The sequence below is a fragment of the Pyrgilauda ruficollis genome, unplaced genomic scaffold (assembly GCF_017590135.1).
Source record: "Pyrgilauda ruficollis isolate IOZ18807 unplaced genomic scaffold, ASM1759013v1 scaffold9, whole genome shotgun sequence".
NCBI classification, from domain to species: domain Eukaryota; kingdom Metazoa; phylum Chordata; class Aves; order Passeriformes; family Passeridae; genus Pyrgilauda; species Pyrgilauda ruficollis.
The window spans coordinates 3,118,616-3,141,398 of record NW_024531043.1 but is presented as its reverse complement, the minus strand read 5'-3'; the positions used below and the strand labels follow the sequence as shown (position 1 = coordinate 3,141,398).

The 22,783-nt window shown below is 43.6% G+C and overlaps 2 protein-coding genes across 4 annotated transcripts in view; both read left to right on the top strand.

Moving 5' to 3' along the window:
* Nucleotides 1-177: 177 nt before the first annotated feature.
* Nucleotides 178-14,131, top strand: RNF185 (ring finger protein 185). 3 transcript variants are annotated; one of them, XM_041488599.1, is made up of 8 exons: nt 185-328; nt 3,767-4,291; nt 5,368-5,601; nt 7,148-7,166; nt 7,802-7,914; nt 8,432-8,486; nt 10,391-10,508; nt 11,625-14,131. In XM_041488599.1, the coding sequence occupies exons 3-8, from the start codon at nt 5,420-5,422 to the stop codon at nt 11,720-11,722; spliced, it is 585 nt and encodes a 194-aa protein (XP_041344533.1). In that variant the 5' UTR covers nt 185-328; nt 3,767-4,291; nt 5,368-5,419; the 3' UTR covers nt 11,723-14,131. The 3 variants fall into 3 exon arrangements, 2 of the variants coding, with proteins under 2 accessions (XP_041344532.1, XP_041344533.1); XR_005956932.1 differs by lacking the exon at nt 185-328 and having other exon boundaries at nt 3,252-4,291; nt 11,625-12,910; nt 13,081-14,131; XM_041488598.1 differs by lacking the exon at nt 3,767-4,291 and having other exon boundaries at nt 178-328.
* The window catches only part of LIMK2 (LIM domain kinase 2), a 32,306-nt gene continuing 22,328 nt past the window's right edge, over nt 12,806-22,783 (top strand). Inside the window, exons 1-2 of the mRNA XM_041488593.1 lie at nt 12,806-12,910; nt 16,782-16,881. The gene's annotated coding sequence lies outside the window, so the exon portion shown is untranslated. The remainder of the gene's footprint in view (nt 12,911-16,781; nt 16,882-22,783) is intronic.

Here is a 22,783-nt window from a genome sequence, read left to right as displayed (position 1 = left end):
CTCTTTCCACCCTGGAGTTTCTCAGCTCAGATTCTCTCCATCCTGAATCTGTTTCTCAGCTCAGATCCTTAGCACTCTACACTCGTAAGCCAACAATTTGTTTCCTTCAAACTTCCTTCCTTCCCTTTCCGTCCTTCCTTCCTTTTCCGTCCTTCCTTTTCTTTCCTCCCTTCCTGCTCGGGCCGATCATTCGGTACGAACTCCTTGCAGTCCCCGGCGGCCGCCGTTTGGACGCGGCCCGCACCCTGCGCGGGCAGCAGAGCCGCCCACGCCCGCAGAACCGGGGGTCGCGGCGGGGCCCGGGCCGCTCGCCCCGGAGGATCCCGAGGTAACGAGCGCCCGTGGGGCCGGCTGAGGAGGGGCCGCGGCGGGCCGCGGTGCCCACAGCGGGCCCGGCGCGGGTCCCCCGAGCTCCGGCCCGCGGCCCGGCGCTGCCGGCCGGGGTTTGCCCCGGGCCGCAGGTGCCCGCCGTGCGCGGCCGGACCCGCTGCCAGCGGCGGTACACGGCTCTGGCTATGTGGCGAGGCGTCAGCTGCTGGTGCATGACATTGGTTATAGTTTGATAATTGCTCATATATTAAGGCTCGCTTCTTCTTAAATCACCTCTGTTGTATATAATACCTGTTGTATTGGATATTTTTACGTTTTGCTGCTACCCTGGGTTAGCCAGGCACGTCTGTCTCACACGGCACTGCAAACCAGGAAGCCATGGGGCAGCATTACCCAACTGGTTATATTCCTTTTTTTTTTTTTCTCCTTTGGACTTTGTGAGGTTAAGAGGATAAAATCTTTGTTGAAAGATTTTTCTTGAAGTCTATATTAAACCTTTATGGAACGGATAAAAAGATCAATTCCTTTAATCAGCTGAGGGTTTTACTGTTTGCATTTACAAGGTACATGGACTCCTCAGTGTTCCCAAAATACCCTTCAGCTGGGCCCTGGCAGCACTGAGTGTAACACAGATGTGCATTGCCGAATCCCAGTTAATGAAACGAGGCCAGGTTGGGCTGGAAGGCAAATGGATGCTTTTGCAAGAGCAAGTGATCCCATGAATTCATGTTTTGGGACCACTTTGTGGTGATATTAAGAAGAGGGTGCCCAATGCTGTACAGGTTACAGGAAGTGGAAAGATGAACTCAAGAAATGTTTCCAAGGAGTTAAAATGTAACATGTTTGGGGGACAGAAAAGAGTAAAAAGGTAGTGAGACATAAATATGTATTTAATGATTAACAACAGGACAGTCATGTGTTTGTTAAAAATATCTATAATGACTGTCAGGAAGTCAGTGCACTTTCTTCTAGGCACTGTCAGCAGTTTTCAGCTAAGGTTACCTGGTTGTACTTGAAGCCCAGGCAACTGTGATATGTTAAGTATCAGACTGTTGTTAAACTTATGAGTGGGCATATTTATATAAACTCTCAGTAGTAGTTTTAGATTTATATTGATTTTTTAATGTGAATATTCCTTTTGTAAAAATTTTTAAGTGTCAGAAAATGACATTACCTTAGGGATAAGAAAAATACACTGACAAATCTTCTTTTTGATTTAAACTGCAAAAGGTTTAGGAACTAAATCAGAACTTGCTTCATAAACAAACTACATTTGGATTATTTAAATTTCAGTAATCTTAGCTAAAATAAAATTCATTAGGAAAGAAGTATGGAAAAGGGTCTTTCCTGTGGAATTGGCATCCAACAGTGCTGCTCTTTTTATTTCATTGTTATGGCAAAAAGGAATAAACTTTGGGTTTTGTTAATAAACTAGCCAGACTTCTGTATCCTTACCAGAACTTTTTCTCATTGTTCCTGAAAAAAATTAAATACTTGAGACATCCCCATGTCATGCTGTGAACATGTATTCTGGGACTGTTTTGTATAGGTGAAATTAGCTTCTAATTTATATTCCCTCTTTGCCTTTTCCAGGTTGAATTAATGTTTACTTGCTGTTTCCAGCAGATTTTTTTTGTGTACCTTAACTTATGGTGAAAACTGCTCTAGCCTGTCCTGAAGTGTTTTTCCTGTGTTTTGAGGGCTGGGCAGTACTTTTTGGTGTTTTGAGGTACTTTGGCAAATGCAGTCATTTGCTGAGTTCAGAAGTGTGATCTTTGACAGTAGCCACTCAGCTCGCGCTTTCCTGGTGTACAGCAGATTTACAGATAAATATTAGAGGAAGATTTCTTTCTCACTGGCTGTTAGTGAGATCTGTATCCAGCACATGGACATTCCCAGTCCCCTGCACTTACTCCTGTCGTGGCCCTCCTGTGCTCTCGGCTGTCACCACACGTTCAGCTCCTTTCGGAGTTCCACCCTCCCAGGCACCTCCTCTTCCATGGCTTCATGCTCCACCAGGTTTCTGTATTTATTTAGGAAGCCTCCTTGCAGATGAGTTCCTTGTTTCTTAACTGTTCATCTGCTGCCACTCTTGATTCTTGGATGTAGTAAACGTCAGTCATTTTCAGAACAACCTGTTGGGATATAACATAGGGATTGTGATTTGAAGGAAATAAACGGCTAATCTAGATGGATTTTATGAAACAGAGATTCTGTTTTCCTGTGAATATGTAGAGAGCAAAGAAGTAAGAAAGAAAAGACAAGATCTCTGAATGCCTGCAGTTAGGTATCAGCTGATTTTTCTATTCTTCCCCTTGTTTTGTTTGTTGCTCATCATGCCTCCAGGGTTGATTGGAGACCTGATCTGAAGGACAAGTTTGTAGCAAACCTTGACTGGTGTCCCTTAATTGTGTTTACTTAACCCCAGAAGTCATGTTCTGTGCCAGTGTACTCACAGTCTTCCTCCCAAACTCTAAAGCAAGTTGAAAATGGGGTTTGGCCTGTTGTGTTATTTGTTGTTTTTTTAGTTTGTGATTTGCATATAGTTTGTTGGCTTTTTTTCCCCTAGAGAGTTTTGTCTCGGAGGTTAAGAATTTTGAGTGACTGTTCAATTTTGAGCTCATTCTGCACTCAGGACAAGTTCCATTTGCAATTGAATTCCTACTTTAGGATTCAGAGTACACCCACAAGCTACACAATATATGATTATCAAATGTAAATTTAGCCACTGGAAGCTGTTTCACATTTGCTTCTTTGGATATGTGCAGATGTACAGAGCCCTGCAGCACTTGTTACAGACCAGTTCTGTTAAACTGGGATATTCCAGGGACAAGAGCAAATGTTTGAGAAGGCTTTTATTATTTTTACTGTTGTGTTTTGCTATGTTTTTGACATTTTAAATTGGTTATATCCTAACAGGTCACTGGGCCCCACCAGCCAATGAACAAATACTTAGGAGAGGATCCCCAGCAGAGATTAAGGAATGACCCTGTTCTAGGAAAGGAGATTCAGTGCCTGTTGCATTATGTCATTTTAATCTTTCTTCTGTCTCAGCCATCTTTATTCCATATCATTACTGATATTTCTCTGGATTTCTGTGTCATCCTGCTTCATAACATTTTATTTATTTGTTGTACTTACTAAAACTGAGGGGTTTTCAGCAAGTTTTTGTGGAGATACAGATTTTATCTTTTTGAAAATCTTCGGATTCATTGTGTTAATATATGGAATTTAATTTGGAAAAAGGAACTTTTTTCCCACATTGGTATTAGGGACTCAGAATTTATTTATTTGCCTCTTGTACACTTCCTTTCTTTGTGTTGTATGCCAAGATGTTTCTTGTGACCATTCTGTAAAAGGATGCAGTATTTTTTACAGTGTGTTGAACTCCTTAGTTTTAAGGAGGTTTTCTCAATTTTTCTATTAATATATATAGGTCCAAGTTGATAAGATTTCACTTGAACTACTGAGCAAGACAGGCTGAAGATTCTGGTTGTAAGGATGTGTGAAAAATCCAAGAGTCTTTGGCATACAGTTTGTGGGTTGGCAGCATTTCCATCTGCCTTGATCCAACACACATTTTAATTTTGTACAATGAACTGAGTGTAAATGGAGCTGTGGTGTGAAATGCTCAGAGTCAGCACTCCTGAAAGCAGCGTATGTTGAAGTGCAGCATCTGTGACTACAAATCTGCCCTTCTGGGACACTGTGCAAAATGATGTAACGGAGTGAAAAAGCTCTGCAGAGATAGATTTCACCTGCTGTAACTGAGTCTTTGCTGCAATACTTCACGAGGCCCGGGTGTGATGCTTTCCTGACTGTGCAGTGGGATTGTATTGTAGGAAAAAAGCTGTTGGCAATAACAGCTGGAAATCCTGAACCTTTAGTTTGCTGCCCTGCACCTGAGCTGCAGCTCTGCTACAAAGAGGCAACACTAAGGAAAGCCTTTAGTGCTTGGGGGGTAAGTTGGAAAAGAAATTACCTTCTGAAAAATTCAGGTTGCCCTTTGAAAATGCTTCACTGTTTGTACACTTGCAAAAAGTTCAGATAATCTGAATCACCTGGTTGTTTCTCACAGCTTTATCTAAGTATTCCTGTTCCTGCAGCTTCAACATGATGTTAAGAGTTTCATGAAAAGAATAGTGAAATATTTTAAGCATTTTTATTTTAGTGAACTAATTTCTGTAGCTACTGAAACTCTCTTAGTTCTTGGATTACAAATCTTATACTGGTAAAAGTGTTTCTAGAAGTGCAAATGCCTTGTGCTGAGTCTCAGATTTTTAGGTACTGTGGAATTTACGTATCAAGGAATTACACTGTAGAGGTTGTTGCTACTGAAATAAAATAAATGCTGTTCTTTGGTAAATATGATTATGTTAATGAGGGGCAAAAGCACGGAAGTAAAATTCGAGCACATTAAGGTAAAATTTTTAGTACTTCTGCATTACTACCTTACTACTAGATTAGAAATGTTAAATAGTTTGAAAGTACTAGGAATGTTTGATTATCAACACTGCTGTGACAGCAGCTATATACTGCTCAGGAGAGAATTCAAGTTCTAAGCCACCTTTGCTTGCCATTATTGTTATTAATATTCCAAATTAATGAACATTGAACTTAAAACTCTGCATTGTCAGTCTGTTCAAACTGTGAATTACTTAATGATTAAATTCTGCTCTTGACTGCACTCTGTTATAAGTTGTGTTGAATTTTGGAAGAGCATGTATGACTAGGTGAGCTCATTTTCCTTACAGCAAATGGCATTTTTGAGAAAATACAGGGGGGTTGTTTTGGCTGTGGATGCTTATCAGTAACAGTAAAATACAGGTCACACATCAGCCGGGTCATACTATGGGACTGTAAAGTAGCTTAGTCTCTAAAAAAAGATCCCTCTTGGCTACGTTAAACTAAAACCATCAACAACAGGATTCAAGAGCTTCTTAGATAAATCACTACCAGTTTGGAATGGGGCCAGAATGCAATGTTCATAATGCCAATAATTGTTTGGGTTTGTTTGGTTTTTTCGCTTTTTCACAGCTAGGATTCCAAGAGGAAAATTTTCTTGGCCTTGTTTGGTCAGTCTTTGAGGATGGCAAGCAAAGGACCCACAACTTCTGCATCAACAAAGAGCTCCAGTACTGGAGGGACCAGTGGCAGCAGTAGCAGTAATGGTTCTGGGGACAGCACTAATCAGGACAACACTTTTGAATGCAACATCTGTTTAGACACTGCCAAGGATGCAGTTATCAGCTTGTGTGGGCACCTCTTTTGGTAAGTGCTGCAGCCCCACACACCAGCCAGAACATCTATCTGACGCCATAAAAACCTGTGATGTTTGTAATTCTAGAGGAGGGACTGTGGGTTTGGTTTAGGAGAAGCTTGGGTTTGCTCCTCAGCTGTTTTTCTTTGCTTGTATTCCAGGGAGTAGATTTCATGTGTCCTAAACTCCCTGTACTGCTGGATTATTGTGTAAAAGCAAACAAACAGGAGCCCCACACAGACAGTTCAGTGCTCATTGATACTGTTTGCTTATGTGTGTTATTTTATTTGTGCTGTCTGGCCTAGCACAGATATGTTCTTTAGACCTAAATTCCTTTCTGACATCTGCATACCTAAACCTGGATATGAATCTGGGTTCTGCAGGCCAAATTGTAGTTTCTCCTACAAGCTTCCTCTTTTCTTCCTTTGTAACTATAAAAAAGAAAAAAAAAATAGGCAATAAGCTTTTACATATGGACAATTTCTCTTTTCCCATAATATTGCACTTGTGTTAAGAACTTTTTAGTGCTTTAACTTGACTTGGAGATAATGTATAGCACAGATATATGTGCAGAATTTCTGATGTGGGTAACTTGGTTTGAATTTACCCTTTCTTGAATGTGAAGAAGTTAAGGCTTGACATGGCCAGTGGGAGGGGGGTGGGGGTGGAGTTTATTTTACACAGTGGGCTAAATCTTTCATAAAAGGAAGCCTGAAAGTGTTTTTCTCCTGTGTAAATATACATAACATCTGAAAATCCAGGATTTTATTTGGGGAGATGGAAAATCACTGGCTTAGGGCATGTTAAGATAAAATAACATTAAATTATTGCACAAAAGGATTTGGAATAATGGAACCTTAAAAGTACCAGGTGTCTTGTCTGAATGGTGTTATTGAGACCATTTTGAAAGCAGATGGCTGTTTAGCAGTTTTATCTTGTAGTTTGTTTGTCTTTGACCTTTTTTTAATTTGCCATAGCAATTTAATCTGTTTAATGGGAATTTCTTTGCCCTGAGCAACTGAGTCTGATCTCAATAGCTGACCCTGCTCTGAGCATCAGGTTGGACTAGAGGCTACCTGAGGTACATCCAGTCTTAGTTATTCCATGATTCTCTGAATGTGGCTGATGTTCCACCTTAATTTGTAAGATCCTAAAATCTCATTACTGACATCTTGGTCATTTGCATCTTGGCTCTGGGATAGCTTTTCATGGTATCAGGAGAGAAAATCTGTACAATAAACCCTAAGATTAATGCAGCCTCTCTCTGGGCCTTTGGTCTGGATGAGGACCCAGGAGTGGGAGATACACACAGAACCACATTAGGAATTTAGATTGTGTAACCTGAAAAAAACCCGTGGAGATCAGTCTTGGGCTGTGTTTGCAAAAATTATTTTAATGGGAGGCTGCAGAACTGGCCCAGCTGGATTCCAGGATTCTGTTGTCACCAAGCTGCACTATCCCTGTATGCTGCACATTTGTCATATAGAGTTCAGTAACTAATTCTATTTTCCTCTCTTTTCCTGCTCTGTGAACAAATTGTCCTGGGAATGCTCACAGTTGGCCTTGTTTACACCAGGTAAGACAGGTTTTCTTTTACTTTGTCTTTCATCAGCTCCAGTTGCTCAGTAAAGCCCTTGGTTCTCTGGAGTATCCCCCTCTTTTCAAATGTGCTTTTCTCTCCAGGGCAGTCACAAGCTGCTCATGCAGCTTAATGTGCAACAGCTTGCAATCTGCTCTTTGAGCAACAAGAAAACTTAAATTCTGTTCCACTTACCTCCACTTCTGAGTTTCTGAAACCCTGCATAATTGTAGTTTTGGTGCAATTACTGGAGCTTGCAGGGTTTAGTTTGCAGGTTTAAGTGCTGAGTGTACTTCTCTTTGCATACATAGTGTTTTACATTGTGGTACCATTATAGAGAAGGTGGATGACAGGAAGCTATCTGCACTAGCCTTGGCCTTTGCAGGACTGCTCATACTCTCTATTTCTTATGTTACTCCAGTGCAGATCTGAATGTGTACACATCAGCAAGTTGTTCCCACCAGGACAACAGCCAAAGTACCAACTCCACCTTGGGGAGTACTTGGCACTTCCTCAAATGTTTTGCTCCAGAACTTTGTGAGAAATTGCTAAAGTCTTTCTGCCTGGCTGCAGATGAGGTTTGCATAGTTATTTTTGTGGTCTTTTAGCAGTTTTCTTATAATTTCTTTTAGTGGCTAGAGACCAGGCCAAACAGACAAGTGTGTCCTGTATGCAAAGCAGGAATCAGTCGAGATAAAGTTATTCCTCTGTATGGAAGAGGCAGCACTGGGCAACAGGACCCCAGGTAAGAAACCTAAATGCAACTATTTTAATTTGAAAATTAAAGATGAAACTTTAGTTTAGGGTCCTAAGATTAAGCTGTTAAAATGCTGGATCCACAATTTTAAATACTTTGTCAAAAGACATCTGATATTTCTGCCAAATATTTCTGGCTTTTTCAGAGTCTGGGTTTGCACACATTTCTTGTTCTACTGGCAGTCAATTTTAATTTGAATCAAGTGTTAATTATCAGTTACAAGTGGCAGATTGCAATGATTATTATCTGACCAAAGAAGCTTATATTAAATGTTCATGTCCTCAGTTTTTAGCCTTTGCAATGGGTGTTTGTTATTCAAAAGTGCAGTGTTACATGCTGCTGAAAGTCCAAAGCTGCGTGGTTGGCTCTCTCACACACTGCTCCAGCTCTGCTGGATGGCCCCAGGAGACTGTGCTCTGTGGTGATTCTGCATTATTAGCCAGTCTACTGCAGATACTGCTCTCACATGTCCTTGCACTTGAGCTAATTTCACAACTTCCTGCAGAGAGAAAACTCCACCACGGCCCCAAGGACAGAGACCTGAACCAGAGAACAGAGGGGTAAGTGATCAAACAAGCTTGAGCAGTTTAGTTTTTATTGATAGTGATATTGATAGTATTGATTTATTCATCCTGGAGGACACAATGTGTGTGAGAGAACCTGCATGAGGATCCTGCAGCTTACACATCCTGCTCTTCCCCAGCTGGTCGTTCATGAATCATTGATAGCTGTGGTGTGGCAGAGAGCTCCATTCCTGTGGCACCCTGTAGCATCCCAGAGAACAGCCCAACTTGGAGCATGCTGCATGAACACAGCTCAGTGTGCTATCACTGGAAAAGCTTTTCATACTTGATTGTTCTCCACGTTTAAATACAAGGAACGCTTTGCTTTGAAAATTCTTTGTGCAAGTGTATTTCTATACATATCATTAATTAATCCACTTATTAATTTAGATTTTTGACACTGACACCTGCTTCTCTCATTTCAATGGGATGTTACTGTACCATGGCATTCCAAGCAAGAGAAAGTCAGTATCTGTTGGATACATGATTTGAAGAGGGATCTGTGGTTTTGTTTAGGAGATTACAGAGGGTGAATGTAGCCAGCAGCTGGCACAGATGAAGCAGACATGGGAGTAGGCAGGAGGACAGACCACAGAGTTCTTCAGCACGATGGCAGCAAGCATGACCTGATGAAACAATGGCACATTTCCATGTAACTCTGCCTGGGGTCCTTGGAGAGGATTGTCTCCCTGATGCTTCAAGCAAACAACTCTGCAGGGTGTGATTAAGATGCATTTCTGTATTGAATGTATTGGGAGCTCAGCTGTTCTCTTTCACTAGAGCATTGCTGCCTTATTAAATCAGCTCCTGTACCTTATGTGAGCCATCACAGGGATGGGATATGAAGGCAGGGCAGTAGTGGTGCTGTTCTCTTTGGATTCTGTACCTGCCACAGAGAGCTTTGCTGTCCCTCAGAGTTAGTGGCAAAATGCTTGAGAAGAGTTTGGTCAAAAAACCAACTCCTCAAGTCAAGGCTCAACCAAGAAACATTTGGCTTTTATTATATAAGTAAAGTAATCTTTGTCCTCCCATTGTTGGTGGTGATAAACCAGAGGGTCTTTCAGAGCTGGTATCACTGTTTTAATCCTGAGGTGAGAGGACAGAGAGCTGGATTACAGAACTGTGGGCTCTCCACAGTGTTTAGGCATGACACAAGCCCCTAGATTCACACACAGTTCTCAAACAGCACACTGCTTCTGCAGGGCAGGATTCATCTCAATTCAGAACACTTACCTTTTGACTTGATATGGTATTTTAGTCTGGATCCCATGGGGTCAGTGTTATTGCATTGTAACTTCCTTTTTTCCTCCTTTCCTTATATCTTGCATTCCTGCCTCAGGTGATTTTGCCACCTTAATTTGAGTCCCCATGGTAAATTTTTTTGTGGTTTTCCTTCAAATGCTCTATGCATCCCACTAGCAATTTATAATTTCACTGAGTGTTTAACTAATGCACATATATCACAAAAATCAATTTAGGTTATTTTCTTAAGTACCTTTCTTATATGGCTAACAGCTGTTTATAGATGATGATACATTGTTAAGACATTCTAAATAGAATGTGTTCTGTTGATTTTGATACATTGGCAGATACCTTCTATTTAAGTTGAGAAAGGTTACAGTTGAGAAACACTGTCCTAATTTGTGGCCCTCAAGCAAGAACTACAGTTGCTAGTTTTCATTTTCTCAAACCTTTGGGTTGCTTAGCGAATTTGCTGCTGGCTGAAACATTTTAAACCCAGGAGAGCTAAGGGGATATCTACAAAAGTGTGTCAGACTGAAAGTTGCCAGACAGTGTGGGGAAGCCAGTGAGAGGGAATGTCTGCGCTTCTACAAAATACTCTGAAATAGGCTCTAAGTGATTGGTACCTTTTTTTGTCTTCTGTTCTTTGTTCTCTGCAGGGATTCCAGGGCTTTGGGTTTGGCGATGGTGGCTTCCAGATGTCCTTTGGAATTGGGGCGTTTCCCTTTGGTATATTTGCAACAGCCTTCAACATAAACGATGGGCGACCTCCTCCAGGTACCACGGATCCTTCTCCTGTCCCATCACAGACAGGCATTTTACAAACTCTTAAATAACCTGTTAAATGGCAAAATATTCTGAACAGTAACCAGTGTTGTCAGCAGAACCATGAAATGAGGGCAAAAACACTCTAGAGAATGTGGTCTGTGGCTGGCATGTTTTGTACACAGACTTCTAAAAGCAGCAACTTTGTCACTTCCATGTAATTTACTGAAGGCCCTCCTGGGAGACCAGTGGCTGCAGAGAAACAGTGGCACTGGAGACTATTCTCCTCTAATTCAGATGTCTCCTCTGGTACATCAGCAGACTTTTCCTGAAAAATGAGACAAATTGGACTAGACTTTCTAATATTAAAAAAGGAGTCACTAGGGGTGTATGAAGGAGACCCAGATTTAAAAAACAGCAGGAAAGGACCATTTCCTGAAAGATGAGAAGGAAAAATTTAAACTGGTGCTCTGTACCACAAAATTATGAATGCAAAGATTGTTCATTTTTCAGAAATTTACCTCTGAGACAGTCATCTGCATTCTACAAGAAGTAACTTTCCAGTGAAATTGCTTCACATTTTTGATTAACAAAAAACAGTTGGATTTCTCCAAGGGGTGACCTTGCTGTCTAACAATGAATAATCCCTAGAGAACCTCCTCCCCATCTTCATTGTAGACAAACTGAATCTGTTTTGAACAAGAGCACCTACTGCCCAGGGTTTTCTGAACTTATTTTGTGAAAGGTCATGCCTGGCAAATCTTCCACCATGTCATATGGCACAGGAATTATGAGGAACAAACTCATTCTTCACATCACACCAGCGTTGTCATGGACCTCTGCTGTCCTTGGGTCAAATTATCTTCTCTATTAACTATAGTTCAGTGTCCCCTGAAAATCTGCTGGGGGTGGGACCGAACTAAGGAGTCCTACTTCAAGTTACTTGTCTTCCTTCTGATCTGCCCATGCAGCCAGCCAGGCTGAGGGTAGGAAGTAGCAACTTTCTCACCAAGCAGATTCTTTGCATATTTTTCAATGTATGAATATACTATATTCAGAATATACACAATCCCAGAGAAAAGGAAGGAGCTGAACTGTTGTTTGTTTTTTTTACTTCCTGTTTTCCAGCTGTTCCAGGGACTCCTCAATATGTGGATGAGCAGTTCCTTTCCCGCCTCTTCCTGTTTGTGGCACTGGTGATAATGTTCTGGCTGTTGATTGCATAAGTCTTTTCCATTATTCTATATATTCATGACCAACAAGGCCACTGAAACAGTTACAAACTGCATCCCCATCCCATTTTAAACCTCTTGGTGTCTGGTTCCGTAGCTACCTATGGGCTTCAGGAATTGGTGGTACCACAGCACAATGAGGAATCTCACATTTTGCACCAGAGTTGGTAATTAAAACATTGGTTTAAAAGTGTATTTCAGCTCAGATATCTTGTACAACAGGTTCCTGCCACAAACCATGGGCTAGCATTGAGCTGCACTCCGAAAGGGAGTGCTGCTTTGAAATCCTGTGCCAATCAGTGACACCAGGTCTGTGGGATACACAGTTATCCCAACTCAGACTGGGCAGGTAAGGAAACTTCTCCAGTGTGACCAGTATCTCCTGCTTTGCAACCACGATGGATCTGCCAGAGCTGCAGATGTTATTTAATGTCTCCATCAACATCCGACCTTCTCCAGGAAATCATCTGCAGCACTGCTGAGACTCTCTGGGGCACAGCACGTGATGCAAACGGAACCAGGTCTGGAGACTGGTTCCGGTTTCTTTTCCGTCTGTTATTTCCCGGCGTGATGGAAAACCCTTCCTGATGGTTCTGATGGCTGTTAGAAGAAGGGATACAAACTTATGCTGCAATTTTTTAAAACCTGAGCATGCTGGAGCCAGACACTGGAAGATTCTCTGGCTGTGGAGCCAGGTGGGCCGCCGGGCCCAGCCCAGTTCCTCACTGACAAACAGTGTTGTCTTCCCCGGCTCTGTGCAGCACCTGTGCTGCACTCATGGATAATCCCCTCACAGCCTCATCACTGTAGCCACATTTATCTTTCCCAAGGCTTTGAGACTTTCTATACAAGGTCATGTACTCCAGATAAATCCTATTACAGATCTGAGATCACTTTGTTTGGGGAGAGGAAAAAAAGGCATATTTATGTGAGTTTTGAGGTAAAACTTGTCATAATGTGAAGTTACACAGGAGGAGACCTGAGATCCTGCCTTTGCCAGCATATGCTCAGTAGGGAACATTTGGAAGACCTCCTCTCTGCAGGTGCACACAGACCTTCTCCCGTGCCACAGCAGAGCAGCTACAGCGCAAGAGTCTCTGCAGCTAAAATCTACCAAAGATTTTAATTTGAAGTGCTGGAGGAGACCACAACCATTAATGTGCTGAGGGGATATTTCAGAAGGTGAGCAATCTGCAGCCGCTTTGGAATCCTGTTGGGTATTCAGCTTTAAAGAGTACTCCTGATGTATTTGTGTAGATTCCTTCAAAACAGGTATGAGAGATTCCCTAGCAAGATGAACAGTTCACATTTCTCTGACTAGGCAATTCCATTTTTTTTTCCTCTGTTTTTAGATTTTTTTGATTCCGGTCGCTCATCGTCATAATGATTTCCTGCAAGGTGAATGTTGTGACTTTCCTGGCAGTAGACAGAAAAACTGAAAAGCAAATCAATTAATAGAAACTTTGTTTCAATAGCTTGGGATTTTTTAGCATATGGCAGAGTTTCCTGGGCAGAACACCTCTAATTAATTGTTATAGAAGTTTATTTATGTAATTATAAACTGTTTCCTTTTAGTGTCAAGACAGAGTATGACTGAAGTTTAACTTGCCTACCTCCAAAATTCCATCTGGCAAGTAGAATGTTGCAAAGCTTCTGCAGTGCTTTGTCGTGTCAGATTTATACCTGACACAATGATAATCTGACAGAATATATTGCTCAACTATTATAGTTGAGGTGGTGCTTCAGCTTTTGTTGTGCAACACTTCTGAGTAGCTGAACTTCGGCACAGGGTTCTTCTCAAGTGTGTAACTTGGTAAGTGGGGCCCTTCCCAGGGGGACAGGCTGTTTTGTTTGGTTGTCCTGCAATGTCCTAGCTTTGGGTTCCTCTCCTGCGCAGTCAGCACCACCTGCTGATGGGAAGGGAAGGTTCATGTGTCAGTAAGGGATGGATTCCTTCTCCTTTTGTACGGAGAAATTCGATGCTGAGAGGTTATGCAGGGAGAAGAAGGGTAGCCCTTTGAAGCCTTTACCCCATAAAGAGGACAGAGAGTGACTGCAATAGATTCAAGAGGTACTGAAATATATTTAAGTAATACATTTTAAACCCCAGAATTTTAATGGCTTGGGGGCAGGGATTTCCATCTAGGAGTGAGAAACATAATGGATTTAGAGAAGGCTGCAGAAGTATGGCTGAGAGCTCTTATTTTCCGGCAATTCAAGGATGAAATAGTCTAAAAGTGTTAACGCTTCGTTCCCCCTTTCCCTGGTGTGCTTTTGTATGTACCCCTTCCCGTAACCCGACCGCACACGGCCCGGACGGCTCGGTTAGTGCGTTACCGTTCCTCCTCACTAATTTTCACTGTTGTGAAAGTGATTTAGAATTAAAAAATGGTTTTACATTGAGCGGAGTGCGCCGCCGTTCCTTTGCGCTGCCTCGGGGCCGGGAGCGGGAGCGGCGGAGCCCGCCCGGGGCCGCGCCCGCCGTGGCACGTGCGGGGCGGGGCTGCGGGCGGGGGGCGTCGCCATTGGCCGCCGGCGCGGAAAGGGCGGGGCTGGAGGGGCGGGGCAGCGCGGGCCGCCCTCCGCCACCGCGGGGCGAGCGCGCGTACGCGAGGCCGCGGCTCTCGTCGGCCGCGCCGCCGTTATGCGGCCGCTGGTGCACCGGCGGTGTCGCGGGGCGGCCCCTGCGGGGCTCAAGGGGGCCGCTGCCTCCTGAGCCCGCGGCCCGGCCGGACGTCGGCCCGTGGCTGGGGAGCATTCTGGGCCCCGCCCGCGGCTCCCTCCAGCGGGTGGCACCGCCGCTTCGCGGCCGCACGCGCGGCCCGGGGGTTCCCGGCGGGGCTCCGCAGCCCCGGTGCGACGGGATCCGCGGGACGGCCATGGCAGATGCGGAGCGTCCCGCCCCGCGGCGGCCGCAGCCGGCACCGGGTGCTGCAGCGCAGGTGCCCGCGGGGCCTGCCGGTGGCACTCACAGCCTCCCTGTTGTCCCGCTCGAGGTCCCCCGGTGCTCCCGAGGTTCGGCCGCTGCCCGCCGGGGCCACGGCGGCTGCTCCTCGCTGGCCTCTCTGACACATTCCTCCCGTCCTGGGCAGTTCGACAGACCTGTTACATGGATTATGTCCCTTTGCGTTTCCTTCGCACTGTTTCCTGCTCTGTTTTGTTCATTTCCGTCGTTTCTCCTGCATGCTGAAGCAATTTCTGTTGGATTGAGGACTGTTCGTTTCCGTTTGTGAGCTAATCAGCCTTGCTGGCTGCACTTAAACAGATGTAGCACTACAGCTGAGAGTAGGTGCAGTTTCTTCTTCATGGTGTTCCGAAGCTGATGGGTCATATTCTGTAAGATGGTCAGGGAGTAACTTCTTGCTTGCAGTCAGCTGTGGTGTAGTCATTGATCTTTAAATGTCTTTAATAGGATCCACAGTTTTGATACGTGTGTGTTGTGCTGGTGACACTGAATGGGAGGGGATGGAGCTGCAGAATGTTTCGTTTGCAGGTAGTTTTGGCCTGCAGCTATTTCAGAGGTTCAGCTGACTTCCAGGACTTGCTCTGCTTGGAGAGGAGAGCGTTGGCTGCCTGTGCATGGAGGCACTTTTATTCCCAAGCCCGCTTGGTGTGCTGAAAAGCCATTTCCTTTATAGGACAACACAGGTAGGGTCAGGTTTTTCCAAGGTTCTCCCAGCCTTTACTCTGCTGTGCAGGTCTGAGGTCAGGTGGAGTTCTTGGTGTTCTGGATTAGCAGAAGGGCACAGGGGCAGGTGATCCAGGTGTGGAGCTGATGCACACTTGGGAACTGAAGTAGCAACCAAAACCACTTGTCACATTTGAAGGAACCCTTTGAGCCTTACATCTTTATGGCGACCTTCCTGGGTACTGCTGGTGATAGTGGTGCTTGTACCTGAACAGCAAATGTTTTTTTCCCTGAAATAGCTAATTAATGTAAAAAGTGCAAGATCTTCACCTTGGTTAATTTTAAACATTGTTGTTGACCTACACAGTGGGGTAAAGGTGCATGGAAGGTTGATGGCTTCTGTTTTGTGTAGCTTCAAGGAGCTTAACAGTGGTATGAACTTGCCTAAGCGACTACCACGTTGTACCGTTCTTTGGAAAAGAGAAGTCCGTGGTTTGTGGTTTTCCTTAAGTGCACCCTTTTCTTTAATGCAGCCTTGCTGCAAGCAAACTGTTGGTAGCGGGAAGAAACAGGTTTGGGATCTGCTCAGCTCTGTGACACATTTCTTCTGCCATCCTGTGCTGAACTAAGATTCTTGACTCTTTAATATGCCTGCACTGCCCTTGGGATTTTGGATAGCATTTATCTGTGTGCCAAATGTTCTTTGGGCACAAGCTTTCATTCTGTTTTCCTAGCTTGCTTGCATCTAAGTAACCAGCTCTCTCTGGGGCTTTCTGGCAGTTCTAGCAAAAACTATTATAGCTCTATTATAACTGTTATAAGTATCTTCTGGAAGGGCAGTAGGCCAGCATCACTCCCCCTTCCTAAGTCTGACGGTAGTTTGGTGTTGGCTATACAGTCTCTATGGGAATATTCATTCAAGAGTGTAATTCCTTCCTGGTAGTCTAGTTGTTCTCTACTGAATGAAGTTTGCCTTTTCTTTCTTTCAGTTCTGGGAAATCCAGTTAATTATACAAATGAGAGCAAACGTTGTGTGCTGAGTCAGTGGTGTGGGGGAAGCAGTAGTGTGGCTTCCTGGCCTAGAATGGTTCTCTGTTGGAATTGTTGTACTAGACCAGTGTTGCCTTCCTGAAATCTCTGCTCCGACAGAGCTGTAACTGAACTGTTTTATGTGAAAAGTCATATTTTTTTATTCTGCAGAATGTGAAGAAGCAGATGTCACATCTGGAGAAAAAAAATATACAAGATATCAGAGTTTTATGTGGGAATTCCCACTCTGGGGTTATAGACTGCCTGCAGCTTTCCATGTGGGAAGGCTTTCCTGTCAGTTACTTAACTTAAGGTTGTTCTTTATAAAGGATATACCAATCTTTGTTTTCTGTGATGTAAACTGGTTGCTGTTTGTCCCCTTATTGCTGCGTGCAGGTGAAGAAGTCTGGAGATGTCTGGGATGTGGGGACAGCATTGCTGCTGGGCAGCGCCTCCACAAGACTGTCAATGAAGCTTGGCACATCTCCTGTTTTCGGTAGGTAAAGCTCCAGCCTTTAAACCCTGCTTGTGTTGTTCCACTGGTTGGGAGCTGGTGGTGAGGTACCAGCATGAGCTGGGCATTCCTGCAGTGATCCCTGTGCCTGACCTGTTCCGAGCTCCTTTGGGGCCGTGTCTCAGGGATGACATGCAGTCCCCAGAGCAGCTGACACGGCCTGGCAGCGCGGCTGCGCTGACGCAAACGGGGCACAGATAAAGTGCAAATAAAAGCTCTGATTTACTGGTGGTGGCAGAAGCCATGGGTTACATGTTTGTCTTCCGCAGCATTCCATAGTGCCCAGGCAGTTTGCACAGCCTGTTGCTTTTTCCATGTGTGGTTGGTGCAAGGGTGTTATCAGGGTGCTAATAGAAAGGAGGGAAGAGAGAGATCTTGCCCTTTGCTTTCTCTCCTTTCCAGACTCTTAAGACAGACAAACTTATGAAATCTGTTAGATAATGTTGCTGTCAGCAAGGACAAAAAGGGATGTCTGCCATGGTGGTAGGAGTAATGCCTCTTTTTGGTGTTCCAAATGAATGCTCAGTCCAGATTTCATGCTCCAGAATCACATTTCTGAAGGGGTCTGTATTTTTGAGAGGGGTTCAGTACCTGCAGCTTCTACTGGCTTCTTTGTTGGCTTGAATATGGGGAGGCTAATGCTTTGGATACTGTTAAAGAAAGTGGGGGGAAAGGAAGCCAAAGTGTGGCTTTGGAGGAATGTTTTCTGTGCCAAAATAAGCATCTATTGTCCTTGTTTAAAGAAAAGAAGGAAAAAAAAAATCCAACAAAATACCCCAACTTTGTTGAAGTGAGGATTGTGGTTATTGGTATATTTTTAAAAAATAAAGCATCTCATGCTGCCAAAGCAGTGCAGGCTCAGTTGACTCAGAAAATGCTGTTTTAGTGACACATGAATAATCACAATTACATTTTGATTTCATTACAAATCCCGGTATTTTTGATTTCTGTTGGTTTTAGTGTTCATGTTTAGCCATAATGAAGCAGCTTTTCTTAATCCTGGTTTTCTCTTTTCCCTGAAGGATGAGTATCCTGCTGAGCTTCCCTAAATCATGCCAGTAACCAAACCCCAAGCTGTGTGTGCTGGCAAGTCTCTTGCCATTGAATGTATTTCTCTTGTGGGTCTTGATTTGCAAATGTCTTGGTGCTTCTTGCTGTTGGGGCTGTTGAGGTGAGGAACAGCTGAGCTGGAGGCAAATCTTGCCTTTGGGACACTTCACAGAGGATTTGTTTTCATAGGTTATATTGCATAATGGAGGTTTGGTTCTTGCTTCTGGTTTGTTTTACACAGGTGATGACACCAGCCTTTCTCTGAGCTGTGTAGTTACTTTTTGCATTTGTTGATGCACTTTCTTGTGCTCTGTGCCTTTGGTGAGCTCGAGCACCCAGCGAGGCTGTTGTGCTCAGTGAACAGTTGGAAACTGCAGCAAAGGAAGCTGCCCTCCCCCTTTTCCTAGTTCCAGGGTAGGACTGTACATGAAAACAAGTTTCCAGTTTGCACTGTGTTCCTCCTTTTCTTCTGCTGTCCCTAAGCCATGCTGAGCAGCAGTCTTGTGCCTGATATCCCAAAGCCAAACTTTAAAAAGCCTCTAAGGGTAGGAGGCTTTGGCAGTTGGTAGCTGTGAGTTCCGGCAGCTCTTGTGGAGTGTTTTTTACCGTCTTCCTGTGGATTAGCTGACTCCCTGGCCTGGCACATAATTTCTCTAATGCTGATTGGCACTGCTCCAGGCTCGTTAGCTCTGTTTATTCTTGGTCAGGCTTGGCGCTGGCAGGAGCTGACGTACATGAGCGTCTCTGAGGATTTAAGTTTTTGTCACTTCCCTCCTTCCTCAAACTGCATGTACAGGAGCTTTTGTCTCTGAAACCTGCATTTTCTCTGCTGTGGCTTGAGGGAAGAGCAAATCCCTGTTTGTACATCTTGGATATTTTAGACTGTTCTTTGGCCAGCTGGTTCCTTAGGCTTGAATCTTATGGGTTGGATCTGGCTGAGGAAGTTTCTTAGATGTTTCTGTCACAGTGTCTGTTGTGAATTAACTCTGAATGTGCTTTTGTGCCTCTGAGTTCTGTTGAGACAGCATACACTTTCAAAGGTCACTGCTTTTCACAGTTAGACTGGGTTTGGAAATTGCATTGCACAGAACTTCAAACATTACACCAAGAAAGGGAAAGACAGAAGTGAAAATGTGCCTTTTTCCTAGGTCTGGATCATTTTTACCTCAGGGGATTATTGGAAGAGCTTTTTTTTTGACCAAGAGCTTGCTGCTTTTATTGTTTTCAATCCAACTTTTTCCCATATTGCAAAACAGAAGGTAATGCCTTGAATTATACTTTTGAATAAAGTATTATTACCAGTGTTTATTTTTGGTGGTTTGTGTTGTTTTTCTGTAGTTAATGACAAATGAAATTAAAGACAATCCCCACTTTCGGTAGGGATATTGTGTATTTGAATTGGAGTAGGATGGAATCAGAAGACCCAGACACAGCTGTTTGGCTTTATCCTAAGGACATGGTATTTGTTAAAAATCCAGTTTTGATTATTTGAAAACCACAAATTCAGATCAAGCCTGTAGACTACATCCAGGTGGAAAATAGATGCATAAGAAGAAAATAATTGGAAATGCTGGCAGGAATTCCTACTGTAGCAGGGTGCTTAAGCACTTTTTAGGAAGGAAGACAGCCGAGGCTCAGTTCCTTCCTAACCATGAAATAACAGAACATGTCTAGTACTGTGGTCTATAAAATAAACCTAATTTAAGTAGCCAAGCAACACTGGCTTGCTGCAGAAATCTCTACTAAAAGTCAAAGCCAGAAAAAATGTTCACAGTGTATCTTCAAAAGTAGCAGAAGGTGATGGATTATTGGTGATTTTACAGTCACAGATTTAAAAGATACTGTTTAGTTTATACCCAAACCAGTTAATTAAAAGCTGAAAAACCATCAGGAGTTTGAAGAGCAGTGGATTACCTATGCATGGATCAAGGGGTGCCCTAAGCTCCAGCCTACTGAACAGAAGGAGAAACACTACTAATTTCCCAGCTCTAGTGATTTGACTGTCTTTCAAAATGTGATCTTTCTATACTGAATGCCATATTTTGTGTGCTACAGAAATATTTTCTTTTCTCACCAAAACTTAGTAAATCAATCTGATTCTTTTTACATTTGGGGGCAGGGGAAAGCAAGCCAGGCAAACTTGTATGAAGACTGTATATAATTAAACCTGGTCTGAGGGTGCAGGATAAACTAGATGATTTCTGGGGGTATTTTTATAAATCTCTTTTCTGTTTTTAGTATGTCTACTATCAACTTATATTTGAAGCAAGCAATTTTTGGGGCTTAGGGATGATTAAGAAATTGGTCGTCTAACAATCTCCAGTGACTGGAGGATTTTGGTCTCCCAGACTGTCTACTAGCACTTCAGTATCCTCATGGTTAGAACCTTCTGTCTGCTATCTTCAGAAATCCCGTGTTGCAATTTAAATCCATTTCTTCTAGCCATGTTCATGAAAAACAAGCTTTTTCCCCTGCTTCTGTTACCCACATAGCCTTCCCCTGTCAGAAGGCAGTTTGTGTCTCCCATCAGTCCCTCGTACAAGACAGAAGCCCTGGACTTAGCAGACTTAGCTTTTTCTCCAGACTATTTTCTAGACTTTAGATCACTTCTGTCGGTTCAATCTCTTTGGCACAGGCCTTCATTTTCCAAAAGCAGCTCCCTCCCCAGAGGACAAACGGTTGAACAGGAATTGTAGCACAAATGTGGACAAATGAAGATGTAAGCAAGATGTGTATTAGGAGGAATTTAAGTTGTGGGATGTTTGGTGCTTTGAATTTTTCTTTAGCTTTTCACTTGTGAGCACAAGGCAGGTTTATCCACACAACAGCTGAGTTTGAGAGCAGTGGAAAGAGCAGTAGTAATAAAAGGCAGCTGAATTAAGGTAGGAGCAGGAAGATAAAAATCTCCTCTTCCCTCTCTTCTCCAGTTTCTGGCAGTTACAGAAAGTTAATGACAGGGGCCTCAGAGGTGAGAGCTGTTCACTAATCCTGCAGATTTTTGGGAACTTTCCTTTGGTGGTATCTTCTTCAGCATTGAAATTCAGGAGAGCACTATCAGATTCGGAGAGAAATAGTTGCCTTTTGGCACACAGATTACACATTCAAAGGAACAATGAAGCACTTTGCAGGTGGCCGAATTCCTCAGGGGAATCTATCAGATACAGGGCATCAATGACCAGCCTTTATATTTAAGGAGGAATGGGGCATTCCAATCCAAACTTTCTTTTGGTTGAATTGCCAGTTTGTCCTTTAGGGCACTGATATCAAGCATTATTATATCAAGGTAATTAGAATTACTCACACAGCACAGAATGTGAGGCCCAGGAGTGAGGCAGGATCCTTCCCTGAGGAGTTCCCGGTCTTCACAGACCAGAGCAGCACGTTAAGGCGTTCAGGAGGAGTGAGGATATAGTGGTGTGAGTGCCAGTCCTACTGCCATATCTGCTGCATTTACAGAGCAGAAGCCAGTGCTTCCCAAACGCTGTGTAACCTGTGAAGTTTCAGTGGGTTGAATTTCCTTGGTTTGCTTCTCAGCCTCACACTCAGGAGGGCTGCAGCCATCAGGCGAGTGTGGTGGGGAGAAAAACTCTCCTTCCTTACGTGCTTGGTGATGTGAGGTACTGAGCAGCATCACGGTGTTGTTCTGAAGATGTGCTGCTGCTTAGAAGTGAGACGCAGTGATGGAGCTGAGCTTCAGGTCACCGTTTGTTGTAGTTTACTCAAGATCCGTAAAGAGCTCCCGGAGGTATGTGCGGATCCAAACGGTGCTGCTTGCAGGAGCTGACTGAATTGGTTTCAGGAGCTGACTCTCCTCTTTCAACAGCAGCAAAGCACGTGTTACACGTTAAGTGCCTTGGGAATACAATGAGGTGTTGGGATTGCATGAAGTATGTGGAATGTCTCCAAGCTGCGCCCATGCTAAAGGAAAAGCTTGCTGCAAACTCTTCAGGCATCAAGCAGATTCCTCTTCCCTCAGTCCCACACATATCGAAATGTCTGTGCCAGGATAAGTTTGTGTATCTTAGGGCTGGCGGATGTGCTGAGCAATACATCTGTCTGCAGATATGCTACCGAGCAGCACGGGATGTGTGGCAAAGAGTGTCGAGAGGCTGCCCGGCCCCAGCTGCTCAAGGTATTCATCACTGGAATATCACAACAGCTGTGTGATTCATTTCTGTGGAGATAAATCTGTAATGGCTGAGACTCACTGATTAATATCATGTAAGTCCTTGTCAAGGTTTTTTGTGTGTTCCTTTTCATTTGTTAGTTATAATCTTTCTGGCAAAAGTTACTGTGCCGTTCTAAACCATAATGAAGAAAAAAGCTCCCCCCCATGATGACTACCTGGTTGTACTGGAAATTTGCAAGAGAGAAGTTGCTGATGTCCGACTTGACTTGGTGAAAAAGAAATTTACTCCCCTGCATTTTGGCCCCCAGAGATGGTATCAGTAAAATTACAGAAGGTGCCCCCAGCCCCCCCCCCCCACACACCTGTTTATCAGCATTTTTGAAGTACAGTCATTCTGGCAGGAATTCAGATCTAGAATGTATGAACACATTAACACCTTTTCCAGAGCCCTTTTATCAGAAGACATTGTGTTCTCAAATAGGTCATAGAGACAACAGAAAAAGCAAGAAGTAACAAGACATTTCTGTGTAGCCAAAGTAACTTACTGGCTGCTGCTGCTGGGTCTTGCTGCAGAAGTAAAATAATTTTGATAAGAAATTTCCTGTTTAAATAGACATTTGACTATGTGTCCTTTGGCTTTAAGGAAGTCTTAAAATCCTTTCCTAGTTGCTTAGCTGTCTGGGTGGTTTTTATTACTTTGAAGTT